Genomic DNA, 12,500 nt, shown 5'->3' on the forward strand with positions numbered 1-12,500 from the left:
TTTGACTGTGCTTGAAAATCAGGACAAACATCTCCGAATTTATCCAATCGCAAGCCTCTTTGCACGCTGGATAGCTCGAGGCTTTTCATCTTATTATTGCTGCATCACGTTGTGATTGGTTTGTACACGTGACCTAAATCCTGCTTACTAGCTGGGTGGTTAGAACCTGTATTACCGATTCATCCAATATGAATTAGTCAAGGTTGCTCAGAATAAGCCGAGTTCGATATATCAATATTCAGGCATGGCTACAAGGCCTTATGGTCAAATAGCCCAATATATTAAAATTCAGTCTTAAAAGGCATCATCTCGAGGCCCTGGGGAATAAACTCCTAACAAATCCTTATTTATTTCCCAGAGCTTCGAGAAGATGCCTTTGTTTAGGACGGAATTTTAATGTATCGAAATTGGTCTATTCCACGGCTCAGTTCTGTTTTCTTTGTCTTACAAGTCTCAAGGAAGATTTCTAAACAAAATAATATTCAAATTTAACCATAAAGCCTCGTAGCCATGTGTGAATGTTAGGGACATTTAGATTTTAGGGCGAGGATGAGTTTTTACTGCCCGTTTTTAGGGCAAATATTTAGAAAATGTATAACCCGTACGATTAATCTTATTCTTTGTTAGCACTACTCAGTTATTTTTATTGCTGGTAACTGAGCCTTTTTGCCGATCAAAAAATGCCAAAACTGCTACCGTGTTGTTGACTTGTTTTGACAGGACAACGTTTTACAAATTTTTGCAAAATCTCGTACTAAAATGACGACGGTATCACGCTGGTTTGCGCGCGATCTTTTTTATGAGAAAATCTCGTACTCGAAGTCGCTCTCGTTCTAGAATCTAAAGCTCTCTATTGATATACCGAACATGGCCCATTGCTCCCTAATTCAGCTGGAAGTAATACGCAATGCTCGTATTGCTTTCTACAAATCAATGCAGTATTCTGAGAAGGTAAATTTTCGATTTTGGGGTTTAATTTCTTGGTGGAAAGTCAACAGGTCAGTTTTGTACTCTCACGGTCGAACTCGAACGAGCATAAAATAGAGGCATATGCGAGGTAAAGCTTTTCCTAACGTCTTCGATCCAGTTCAACCATTATAGTACCAAACTGGCCTTTCAACGTTAACAATAATGCTCTGACTACCTTTTATCGGCATTGCGGACCTATCAGTATTACACAAGGGCATTGTTTTCACTTTTCTGGCACAATTAAACTGTATGTTCCACCATTCCACCCTAGTCACAGAAGCGTAATTTTGTACATCAACACAGGGGTTAAAGACCTCTTTTTGAACGAAATTTTGTGCCCTTCCCAAGTACTCCCGAACAAGGACAGGGACAAATATTTGTGCTATCATATGTCTTCAACAAAAGGTGCGTGCCGCATCTGTAGCACTATTGTCTTACCTCATGGAACCATTTTTGAGACGTCAATTGCTTATACCAAAAGACGCTCTATATGGACAGCCTAAATTAAGAACTCTTGCGAGAACCGGACCTAATACTTACAAGAGTGGCAATCTTCAAAGCAGGAACACAATCCGCTGCTCCAATCTCGCTGTTCTTGCTGCAGAATCCTTGGAGGCAGCTGTAGAGGTGGTTGGTTCACTACAACGTTTGTCTGGGTGCTTGAGAAGCCTGGCCGAGTTGCGACTGGCGGTGGGTAGTTCACCTGGCTTGGGCGGTACCCAGGCTGCATTGCAATGTATGCTGTGAAAGGTTTCTCAGATATTTACTGGAATGAAAACAAAGCATGAAATCAAAGCCTTGTCGAAACCCGATTTTTGGTTTTTGAGGAGAAGGGAAAACCTCTCGCAGCAGAATAGAGAACCAACAAGCTCGACCATATATGACACCGAGTCTGGGAATCGAATCCGGGCCACATTGACGACATTGGTGGGAGGCGAGTGCTCTCACCACTACGCCAGCCCTGCACCCCTAAGAATCTACCTTTTCCTGGATAAACTACCTTATTATAGGAAAGTAACGCTCCATGAAATTAAGGTATTAGAAATTAACGCAACTTTAATTATCGCGAATTTAATGTAAAACGACTTTCGAATAAAGAAAGTTAACGCGAACGAGGCTGAGGTAGAATTTCACGTTAAAGGAAATTAACACGATTAAGACAGTTGGCGGATTTTTCTTTGTGTTGAATGTAGATTACAAGATTGCTTGAAAAACTATAACCAAGAGAGTTGAATCAACCCTAAATGAACTTGCTCAGCGAGCCCTGATCAAACAGGATTTGTTAAAGGAAGGTATATTGGTGAGAATATCAGGTTGATTATTTAAACAATAGAGTGTTTCTGTCGAGGAACTACCGGCTGATAGTTGCCCCGCGGAAATTTGATGTTCTTAAAATAAATATTTGCCCGAGAAGCGAAGCTTCGAGGGCAAATATGCTAGTTTTAAGAACATCAAATTTCCAAGGGGCAACTATAAGACCGATAGTTCCGAGACATAAACACTCTATTGTCTTTATTGTTCACTACTAAATTTTCTTCCGCGCGCCAGCTCAAAAATCATGTTGAATTATTTTCAACTTTATTAGACGAAAGCCGTGTCAGCCAATGTAAAATTTGAAAAAGAAAACAAACAAACCCTCTTAATACAATTTCGATTGTTTATTTTCCATAAGGCCGCTTGTTTACAGAGGTATTTTCAGCGGACGACTACTATCCATCCGGGTATTTTCCTCGGACGGGCACTATGGGCTGATAGTGTCTCTCCGCGGACGAACACTATCGCGTGACGTGATCAATTTAAACCAATAGGAATCGGAGAAAATTTAGTGGTGAACTATAAATAGTGATAGTATGAAACAAAGGAGGAAAGAAAATAATGCAGGACATCTACATGTTCCAGCACTCGGCACAGTGCCTTTTTGGCTTATGGCTGTTTTCTGTTTAGGTGGCCTCATACACCGTAAGCCTTTTTAGAGGCATCACTGCCAAACCGGCCAGTTCTGGTGGAGAGAACAGGACAGCCACAAAACACCGGGGATTACATTCCCTTCTCTTATCGAATAGTGAGTGTGTGGGTTCTTTAACGACCCAGAGGGAACTTATGAACATAGAGGGTATTTGTGAGACGGGGCCTACGGTTTATAGTCCTTATCAGGGAGGACTTGAGTGCAGGAGTGCTCATCTCGGTTGATTTCTTCAGACTGAGCTTTTGACTCGCTAGACTGGCCCAGTATTCAATCAGCTATGAAGATAAACAACTTTCGTGAAGGAATTTTAGGGTGGATACAATTGTTCTTTAATGACACAGAGAGTGCAGTTATAAATAATGGTTACTTAGTAACTAATTGATGAAAACCTTCAAGAAGAGAGAGACAAGGATGTCCTCTTTCACCTTACTTGTTTATCCTAGCTGTCGAAATCTTATCACATAGTAGACGGCAAGATACAAAGAAAGTAAGCTCACCCAGTTTGCTGATGACGCCAGTCTCTTTTGTTGTGATTCAGTAAGCGATGCTCTGAACAAAGTCAATAGGTGGTTTGCAACCAATCTCCCGAGACACAGATAACAATGATGTAATGTACAATTGTTGGTGGACGAACAAAAGAAGCGAATGAGAGATCTTTTGTTTTCGTTCACCAACATGGCGGCGATGACGTAACTTAAAACCACCAATGCCTTCAAGGAATTTTCCAGTTTGCAACTTAACATTGAAAAACAAAGGTAATAAAGCTTAGTAGGTTGTCGAAAAATAAAACGACCTCTGAGAATGAAATGGGTGCGAGAGCGGCGCAAAATATACTGTCAGGAGCCATAATCGGGGATGGAGACCGTAAGCGCGCGCCATTTCTAGTATTGGGGTTGGCTCCATGATATGGGACAATTATTCTATTTTTAGAACAAATTGCGCCATCGCGTGCGCGACACGCACGTACATTGCTGCGAGGATTTTCGCGGATGTCGCGCAGGGAAAATGGCGGGCGATATTACCTTCGTGAATGAGGCAGATATAGGATTTCTCTCAGCAGTATCGCTTCCAAATTTAAGCCAAGCCCTCCTTGACAACTTCCTTGACCTTGACAGTGAACATGAAAGTGAGGATGATTCAGAAGACGAGTGGAGTGACTTTTCCGACCTATCGAGTGGAAATGATTCGTCGGACATGTCTGGGGAGGAATCGCTTAGCAGAGGACAGAAAGATGTAAGGAGGAAAAAGGTACCAAAAGCCAGAAACAAACAGGGGAATGAGTCCAGTAAAGAGAAAAGGAAAAAGAGTTCTGGAAAATACCTTTCTAACGACGACGTAAAAAGGCTGGAGGAGACTCTTAAGTCTTACGTTTTGAGTGCACAAACACATTGCGAAAATGAATTAAGAAATGAAAAATCATTGTCAATATTTCCAGTTCGCAAGCAAATGGTGTCCACCCTACTCAATAGCGACACGATCAGGGTAATGTTTGTGAAGCTTTGTCGGGATATTTAGTCCAAAATAATTAAAGCTTTCACCGAAATATCCAGCGCTAAGGTGAAAAACAGTGACAAAAGGGCTTCGTTTTCAGTTATTTGTTCCCAATTGTTGTTGACGGTGGAGGAATCAGAAGTCTGGAGAAACATGAAAAAGATAATTGTCACCACCATTCAGTTGCAGGAGAACGAAACAGACGAAGTCAACTTTCATGCTGCCGTTGTTCTTAACACCATCTACTGGGCACTTTACGAAAATTTTCACAGCGCAGTCATACAAATTAAGATTGACACTGACAAACGGAAAACCCAAACAAATGCAAGTGAAGGCGCGGACACTGTTGTCGATTCCGACTTTGTGGACGTTGCTAGAGTATCTGGGGCGGCGCTGCACAAACTACGGAAAGGAAGAGAAAAGATTGTTAATGGGCGGAAAGGAGCCAGGAGAGTTTCAGAAGCGACAAAGGAAAATTATGCAGCCGAAGTTAAAATTATGTCTGAAATGGTCTGTTCTGCAGAGGAGAAAACATCTTTGCCATTGGGTCTAAAAAGGTTGGACGAGGGAAAGTTGACTTTCTTCAATAGTAAGTTTACTGTTGTTTTGTTAACGTTAGATAAAAGAATAAGAGAAATGTTGACTGAAAAAAATCTGAAGAGATATCCAAAAAACCTTATGAAGCTGACAAAACAATCGGTTGCTTTAGACGAGGAGCTACAAGAGTTATTTTTGGCAGCATCAAAAAGGGCATGCACAGCACCATTTGAAGAGATTAGGGCTTGCTCCATATGGCAAGAGCTAGTAAAGAGAATATGTAATACCAGATTTAAGGAATTCTATAGTGCTCAAGAAGAGAAAAAACTGATTCAGGAGGGCAAAGTCGTTTCAGCCGACCAAAGCTTGAGGGACAAGCTGAAAACTTACAGTGTCGATAAGCGTACTTAATTAATTAAGGATGCTTAATAATATGATCTTACAAACTTAATTACGCTTTCTTCTAGGCAGCAGACCAGTTCAAGTGGTCTCTTTGTGATAGTTTATACTTAGGGCAACGTCAGCTTGCCTTATATAATATGACAAGTCTCGTTTTTACTGAAAAACAATAGTAAGTAATATAACAAAAGAATAACCAAAGTGACAGCTTGAAGAGGTCTTTGATCTTTTTATTGAGAGCTGTACTCAGCTTATCAGGTACATTGGTACTCCAACTCAGTAACTGTTAGAGCTGCAGAAAAATTAACCAAAAAAATGTGTCTGAGTGATAGAATAATGTTATTTTGAACTTGAAACTTGCACTCAATATATTGTATGAATTCAATGAAAGACCCATCAAAGGACTGCATGTCTTTATAGCACAAAGACATAATTAATATCTATAGTTCTCAGGTATGGCTCAAGTTTTGTAAGTTACATGCACACCAGTACATACCATTTTAAATATGTAATAAATAAAGGATCAAGAAAAGTTTTTAATATGTGCAGTCAAATGACTTTAAAAGACTATTTATAACAATTAATATATTTTGGTGTCACATTTTCTTGTTCCTATGTAAATGGTGACCAATGACTAATGCCAAAGTGCAGCCAGCTTAAAAAAGACACAGCATTTCATTAAAAAATTAAAATTCCAGGCTGAAATGAGATTTTATGACAAGAATTGTTATCTACTAACAAAATGAAATGCTTGGAGGAGAAATCAATTTACTTCAACTTCAGCCACACAACAGTTTTTAACTGTACTGAATGTACTTTTTTTCTGAAATGACAGAGGCACATTATCTGTTGTACTCCACCCAAGTGATTTGGGCATACTGTATCGAGGTGCTGTAAAACTTCTGGTATGTCTTGGCTAGCCACAATATTAACTCGTTTTCTTTGGATGGTAGGGAATGGGAAAGTATACACCCATACTGTAAATGCCTGTGGCTATCAAAAATTGCACATGCCCCATTTTCCCAAACTAAAATTACTACTGTCCTCCCAACAGACACAAAGATGCCAACTGATTTCTGTTTCATGCTTGCCCGTTCCCTGACATTTGAAATGACATCCTGGAAGTTATTACCAGTAATAAAAAAATCTTTGGGATCCTCATAAGAAAGGAGGTGTAGATCATCTCCAACAGAGCTGAATGCATCTTCTACATCAAGCCCACCAACTCCTGCAGCAGAAAAGCATTCATCAAAGATTTTATTGCCCCCAGAAATACTTGAAACCACATGACCAAACCACCCCTCTTCAAGAACTTTCTTTGGTTCACCAATCAACCCAGAGGAGAACTTAAAACCCATTACAAGGGCTATTAGGGTGCATGCAGAGCTACCTTGCCTACCCTGAAAAGTGCTTTGAGAAATTTGGGAGGGAAAAATAAATTCTTTAACACCCTGATAACCATAAGGAACAAAATGTGCCATGATTTCAATGTAAGGCTGTTGATAAACAGTGTTCAATGTGGACACATTTGTAGGGCCAGATATAAGGACCTCTTGGTCCCTGTAGCCCTTCTGATCATGACTTGTGGCTCTAGCAGTGACCTTCAGCTCCTGTCTCAACTGAACCCTTCCAAGAGATGACCCATAATTCCCTGCACTTAGAGAACCATGGGCATGGAACTTGAGTGTGCCAAACAGGGATTCAAGGCGACTTATTGAGAGCCGCAATGGAGACAAAGAGTATCCAGGAAAATTATCAAAGAAGTATGACGAGAACTGTTTAAATCCAAAGACCATGACTCTTTGAAGGTCAAATGTCTAGAGGGAGAGAAAAGGCAAGCTAAATAAGAAATGCCATTTATTTAAAGGAGCAGTGTCACAAGGATTTTGCTGTTTTAGGTCAATTCTGTGCTTATAAAATCATTACTTTGGGTCTTTAATCATTAAACAAAATGCTTCTGTAAAGCTACAACGAATACATCAACGGAATTTTATCAGAGAGGGCTAACCATAATAAATTTCTTGAGGATTTTTGGAACATGCAGCATCAAAACCTGAAAAAATTGGCAATTTTTTTCAAGTTTCAATCTATTTCAATCCATGCCATCCATAGCGACAGGCGACAAGAAACAGTTTCAGTACATTCAAATAGCCTTTAATAACAAAACTAGATCATTCATTAGTTTTGAAATTCAATCAATGCGAAGACACCTGGCTTTTTGTAAAGTTGCCAAGTAGCGTGACAATGCCCCTTAAAGGGCTTAGTAAACAACTAATCCTAACTCACATTCAAATATATGAATTTCAATAATAATAATTATAATGATAATGTACTATAACTTTTATTTATATTTAAAATAGATAGGACCCTGCGCGCGCTCTCTGATTGGTCAAAAACCTATGTTTTATCAGAGTATAAAACATCGAAAAAGCGTGTTTTATCGTTTTGCGCGCGTAAAATCTATATCATAAAGCAAATGAAGAAGCCTAAGCCGTGTATTACACTGTGATAAAACACTCCAGTCATTTGAGAACACTCGAGAAATGTAGAAAACACTCGCCTGCGGCTCGTGCTTTCCACATTTCCCTCGTGTTCTCAAATGCCTGTCGTGTTTTATCACAGTGTAATACACGGCTTAGGCTTCTTTATTTGTTAAATAATTCATCAAATCTTTTCACTCGCACGCAATTGGTTTAAACACGTCACTTGACCGAATATCACCCAGCTAAAACTGGGGGATATCCGAGAATATCCCCCAATTGTCAAAACAACTCGCGTTGCGAAAAATATTTGAAGGATAATAAACATGAAAGCCTCCATTTGGGGCGAAAATATTCTCGGGTATTTGTCCTTGGACATTATCCGTTCCTCGAAGCTCATAGTTTTCCTCAAGCTGTGCTCTCCGAAAGCTGTTCGCTTCTCGGAGCAGATAATGTCAGCGGACAAATATCCTAGAATATTTTCGCCCCAAATGGAGGCTACTGTTTATATATACTATTGCCCCATCAAAGGGAACACTTGTCTTCCCTCCAAGGACCAGGAGGGATGTAGTTTGATCTTTTAAATGCACATTTAAAAAATAGTAAACAAGATAATGTTAAAGTGCCTATAACCCCAAAATATTTTTTTCGCTTAAATAAATCTTTGCACCTGTTCGAAACAAACTGCACCTTTTAACTTTTTTATAGGCTGTAAAAGTTACGAAATCTAGCCATCATCTGTTGCATGACCGAGCTAGTAAGGGGTATGGGTCTATTCCTGGGTTGACGTCACAGACTGATTTACATCGTATTAAGTCTTTGTAAACATGCATGCAAATAAGTTTGTGACATCAACCCAGGAATAGACCCATACCCCTTACTTGCTCGGTCGTGTTACAGATGATGGTCAGATTTCGTAACTTTTACAGCCTGTAAAAAGTCAAGATTAGGGCTAAAAAGGTGCAAAAAGGCGCAATGCTTTTCAAACAGGTGCAAAGAGTTATTTAAGCGAAAAAAATATTTTGGGGTTATAGGCACTTTAATAAACAAGTTAATCTTTATTCAGCAATACCTGCCATGCTAAAAACTTTGCTGCACGTGCTCGTTTGGAGTTGTCAACATACTCTGCAAAGATTAAAAGGAAAACTTAGATGTAACCCAGTTTGTCACCCCAAAAAGTTAGGCGTGAGGAATCAGATCAAGGGGAAAATTATTGTAAATATACATACACTGTAAAAGTAATTATTATATACCACACAGGTGAATAGTACTTTTCAAGCATGCTGATTGGCTAGCTTGGAGGTGATTAACCAAGTACTATTCACCTCTGAGCAGCCGAAGAAAAACAAAATGGCTTTTGTTGGTAAATTATCGCAAATAAAGTTACTCTTTGGGCTGCTAGTTATTCAGCTTGTGTGGTATATACACCTCAGTGTCAGTGAAAGTGGTGGATATTTATCTCCACTTCAGCGAATAATTGTTAATTATAAGAATGTCTATCATTTTAATTACACTGTATTTTGGTGTTGTGTTTATTATGGCCTGGTTTACTGGTTAACTAGCATACAGTTGTTGGTAATCCAATGAAAGTGTAACTTTCAAGTGGCCAAATAAAAAAGGAGCTCTAATGAAAAAAGGTGAATGTAATTGAAGTTGATTCCAAAATGTTGAATGTTAAACATTTGAATCACTTCCTCATCAAACAGACTAGCTTTCATTTTCAACCATAATGACAGCCAGGTGAAGTGACCCATTGTTTGACTTTTAATCTTTTGATTGCTTTTTTAATGGACAAATGACTTAATACAGTTTGTTGAATAAAGTTTTTGATGTAAGCATACCTGTGTTGTTGTGCTCCTCTGCCCATTCTTCGAAATATCTCCATCCCTGTTGTATGTTTTTGAATACAGCTGACTCATTGGATCTTATAAACACATGGCTAAGGATTCCCTTTTCAAAAATGTGGTGGCATGCTTGTAGGTACCTTGCTGTTTCTTTCACAACATCAGTTTTCTCTGGGCCTTCACTACTCAAATTTGCATATTCTTCCAAGGCTGCAATCATATAACGTTGCTGTAGAATGTAAAAGTAGACAAAACCACTTATCACTGTTCCATTCATAAAAATGGAAGCTTCATCTCAATTGTAAATATTTGAACCTTAATTATTGCCAGGATCTGTATATATGACATAAATTATCATTCTTTAGTCAATTTCAAGCTAAGGAATAGAACCATAAAGTTCTATAAATTTAACATAATTTTCCCTCTCTTACCTGCATTATCTTTGCAGGCATAACATTTAGTCTTGTCCAGCAGTCACGTTGCACATAGCTATACCTCAGACCAGGGACACGCCTACCCAGACCTTTTGCAGATCTCTCTTGATCCCTGAAATATTGATCAATTATTGGCTGCCAGCCAAAAGTAGTGCCTCCCTTCTCGAAAGCTTTTTTCCCCTTGTTCCTTGAACTGTACAAAGCTGCAATGATGTTCTTCAACTGGACAATATAAGAAACAATAACACCCAGGTGTTACAAATTGTACACATGAGAATAATTAAATACTTGAATTATTATAATACCTTACCTGGTGAGCAGGGCATATCATGACAAAGCAGGTTTTGTCTGATCTGGTGCTGAATGGATTGATGAAACTGGCCTTGAACTGGTATCGTTCAGCACCACTGTCTTCTACTGGGAGCTGCTCATTTGCATAGCCACAAAGCCTCTTAAAAAGGGCTAAGTTACAGGAAGCTCCATCACCAACCAATAGAATGACATGGAACCGGTACTTTTCAAGGGTACTGATCACCTTGAAGACGATGTCATGTAGAAACTTTCCATCCAGGGGTACCTCACGGAGAAAGTAAGGCCCAGCAAACTCAAACCCAGATGTCATATCCCGCCAGTAGGTCTGAAGAACGTAACTTGCCCTTTGACCAGCTCCATTTTCTGAGATGAACAGGGACTCATAAACATCATGAAGACATGACCAGTCATTTTCATTCATTGCATAGCCAATGGCAACACCATCTGTGCAACGGATCTGAATCTTACTCTGCACCTGTTAATTACAACTTACAATTATTTCAAAAGCATTTCATGGTCAGAAATTCCAGTTAAAATATTTTTTATATTATGCAAATGAGGAAAGTGATGACATCATCGGTGGTTTCACTAAAATAGTACAACACTCAATCAAGAATACCTCCATAAATATTAAAAAAAATGTAAATCACAAAAGAAACAAAATCCACTGTGCCATTGCTATGACAACAGTTATGCTGCTGTTCCTGTTTCAATTAAGACTAAAATTTCCAGATCATCTTAAAGAAGGATAATTCACTGTCAATAATCTTACTGGGGAGAGGTAAGAAAAAATGCATGTAAACCATGTGTGAATCTCTGAGAAAGACCCTCAGTCCCAGTTTAAAAAGTTGGAAATGGAGATATTTGTTTTCCCCAGACAGAGACTGGATCCAAGAGCACTGCCATGGCAACAACATAGCAGGTGTCATTCTGTTTTGCTTGTGATGTGCATTTCTATTGATAAGTTTGAAGATCACTGCTCCAATATTTCTAGAGATATTCTTGATTCAGTATTTTGTTGTTCAAGTGGAGCTATTTATGACATGATCACTTTCCTCATTGGCATGATTAATACAAAAACATGAATATCTCTAAAATGAAAAAAGATATTCCAAATTATAAGGGAAATTCCATTCTTCTTTACTTTGAAAATCATTTCAAATAAGCAGCAATTATTTTGTACTGCATGGGCACTTTAAAGGCTTCACCAATCCAATAACAGTTTTGAGTTACTGAATGGATCTGAAAGTAACAGTTTAATTTACACTAACAACAACATAAAACTGTATATGCAATAACAAAAGGGGTCAGACGAAACTGCATATTGAGCTAGGTTTTTTAACTTTGTCAAATTTAACTCAGTTCATACTCCATGTTTCAACAATACAGCAAAAAAACGCTTAAAATTTAAATAGGTTATATTACTTCATGATCTGCAATGAGCCCTATAATGATTCAAATAACATCATTGATGATTGCCATGTATATGCATGTAGATGTACCAAACATTAAGGAAGATATAGTAAAACTTAAATACAGATACACCAATATGGCTGTTATGATAAGCAAAGGGAATACCCTCTATTCACCTTTGTCTCATCAAACAAGAGTTCTCCAACTCCCAGTGGCTCTGGTCTTCCACTAAGGACTGCAGTGGTTTTAAATTGATTAAACAAAGTGAGTTGCTCTATGATTCTTTCTTCATGGATACCTTCCTCTACTGTTCTCTTTGCCATTACCCTCTCCAAGGATCTCCTGCATGGAAGCTGGAGAATGTCCAGCTTCTTGAGGTCATCAAACAGGACCGGGCAGCGTGCATAAATAGCAAGAGCCACTCGCCAAGTCGCCTGAGTCCAACGATTAGATCGATGTCCATATCCTTTAATAGAACGTGTATAGAACAGTTTTAAGCTGAGTGTCGTAAAACCAAAATCAAACCAGTTTACTTACCAATTAGACTTCTCAGCTAACCTCAAATTGTGGTATAACCAAAACCAAAGCAATTGCCTGATTACTAAATCAACACATCTAAATATCTGGGTAATACAGGATTTCAAAATTTAATGCA

The 12,500-nt window shown here is 38.8% G+C and overlaps 2 protein-coding genes across 6 annotated transcripts in view; both read right to left on the bottom strand.

The window, feature by feature from the left end:
• The window catches only part of LOC137970371 (placenta-specific gene 8 protein-like), a 6,752-nt gene extending 3,134 nt beyond the window's left edge, over nt 1–3,618 (bottom strand). The window contains exons 1-2 of one of the 2 annotated variants that reach the window (XM_068816892.1): nt 3,366–3,422; nt 1,510–1,735 (exon numbers count right to left, since the gene is read on the bottom strand). In XM_068816892.1, coding sequence (XP_068672993.1) covers nt 1,510–1,699 — 190 coding nt within the window. In that variant the 5' untranslated portion in view covers nt 1,700–1,735; nt 3,366–3,422. The other variant, XM_068816891.1, reaches the window with a different exon arrangement.
• Nucleotides 3,619–5,564: 1,946 nt separating this feature from the next.
• Nucleotides 5,565–12,500, bottom strand: part of LOC137970369 (uncharacterized) — an 8,977-nt gene continuing 2,041 nt past the window's right edge. Inside the window, exons 3-9 of one of the 4 annotated variants that reach the window (XR_011116809.1) lie at nt 12,022–12,311; nt 10,431–10,907; nt 10,118–10,342; nt 9,684–9,915; nt 8,915–8,967; nt 6,495–6,590; nt 5,565–5,654 (exon numbers count right to left, since the gene is read on the bottom strand). Coding sequence is in view for 3 of the 4 variants with exons in the window: in XM_068816888.1 (XP_068672989.1) it covers nt 6,205–7,179; nt 8,915–8,967; nt 9,684–9,915; nt 10,118–10,342; nt 10,431–10,907; nt 12,022–12,311 (2,252 nt within the window). In the remaining variant the exon portion in view is untranslated. Of the gene's footprint in view, nt 7,180–8,914; nt 8,968–9,683; nt 9,916–10,117; nt 10,343–10,430; nt 10,908–12,021; nt 12,312–12,500 lie in introns of all 4 variants that reach the window. The other 3 variants (XM_068816889.1, XM_068816888.1, XM_068816890.1) reach the window with 3 other exon arrangements.

Source organism: Montipora foliosa, chromosome 9, assembly GCF_036669935.1.
Source record: "Montipora foliosa isolate CH-2021 chromosome 9, ASM3666993v2, whole genome shotgun sequence".
NCBI lineage: Eukaryota > Metazoa > Cnidaria > Anthozoa > Scleractinia > Acroporidae > Montipora > Montipora foliosa.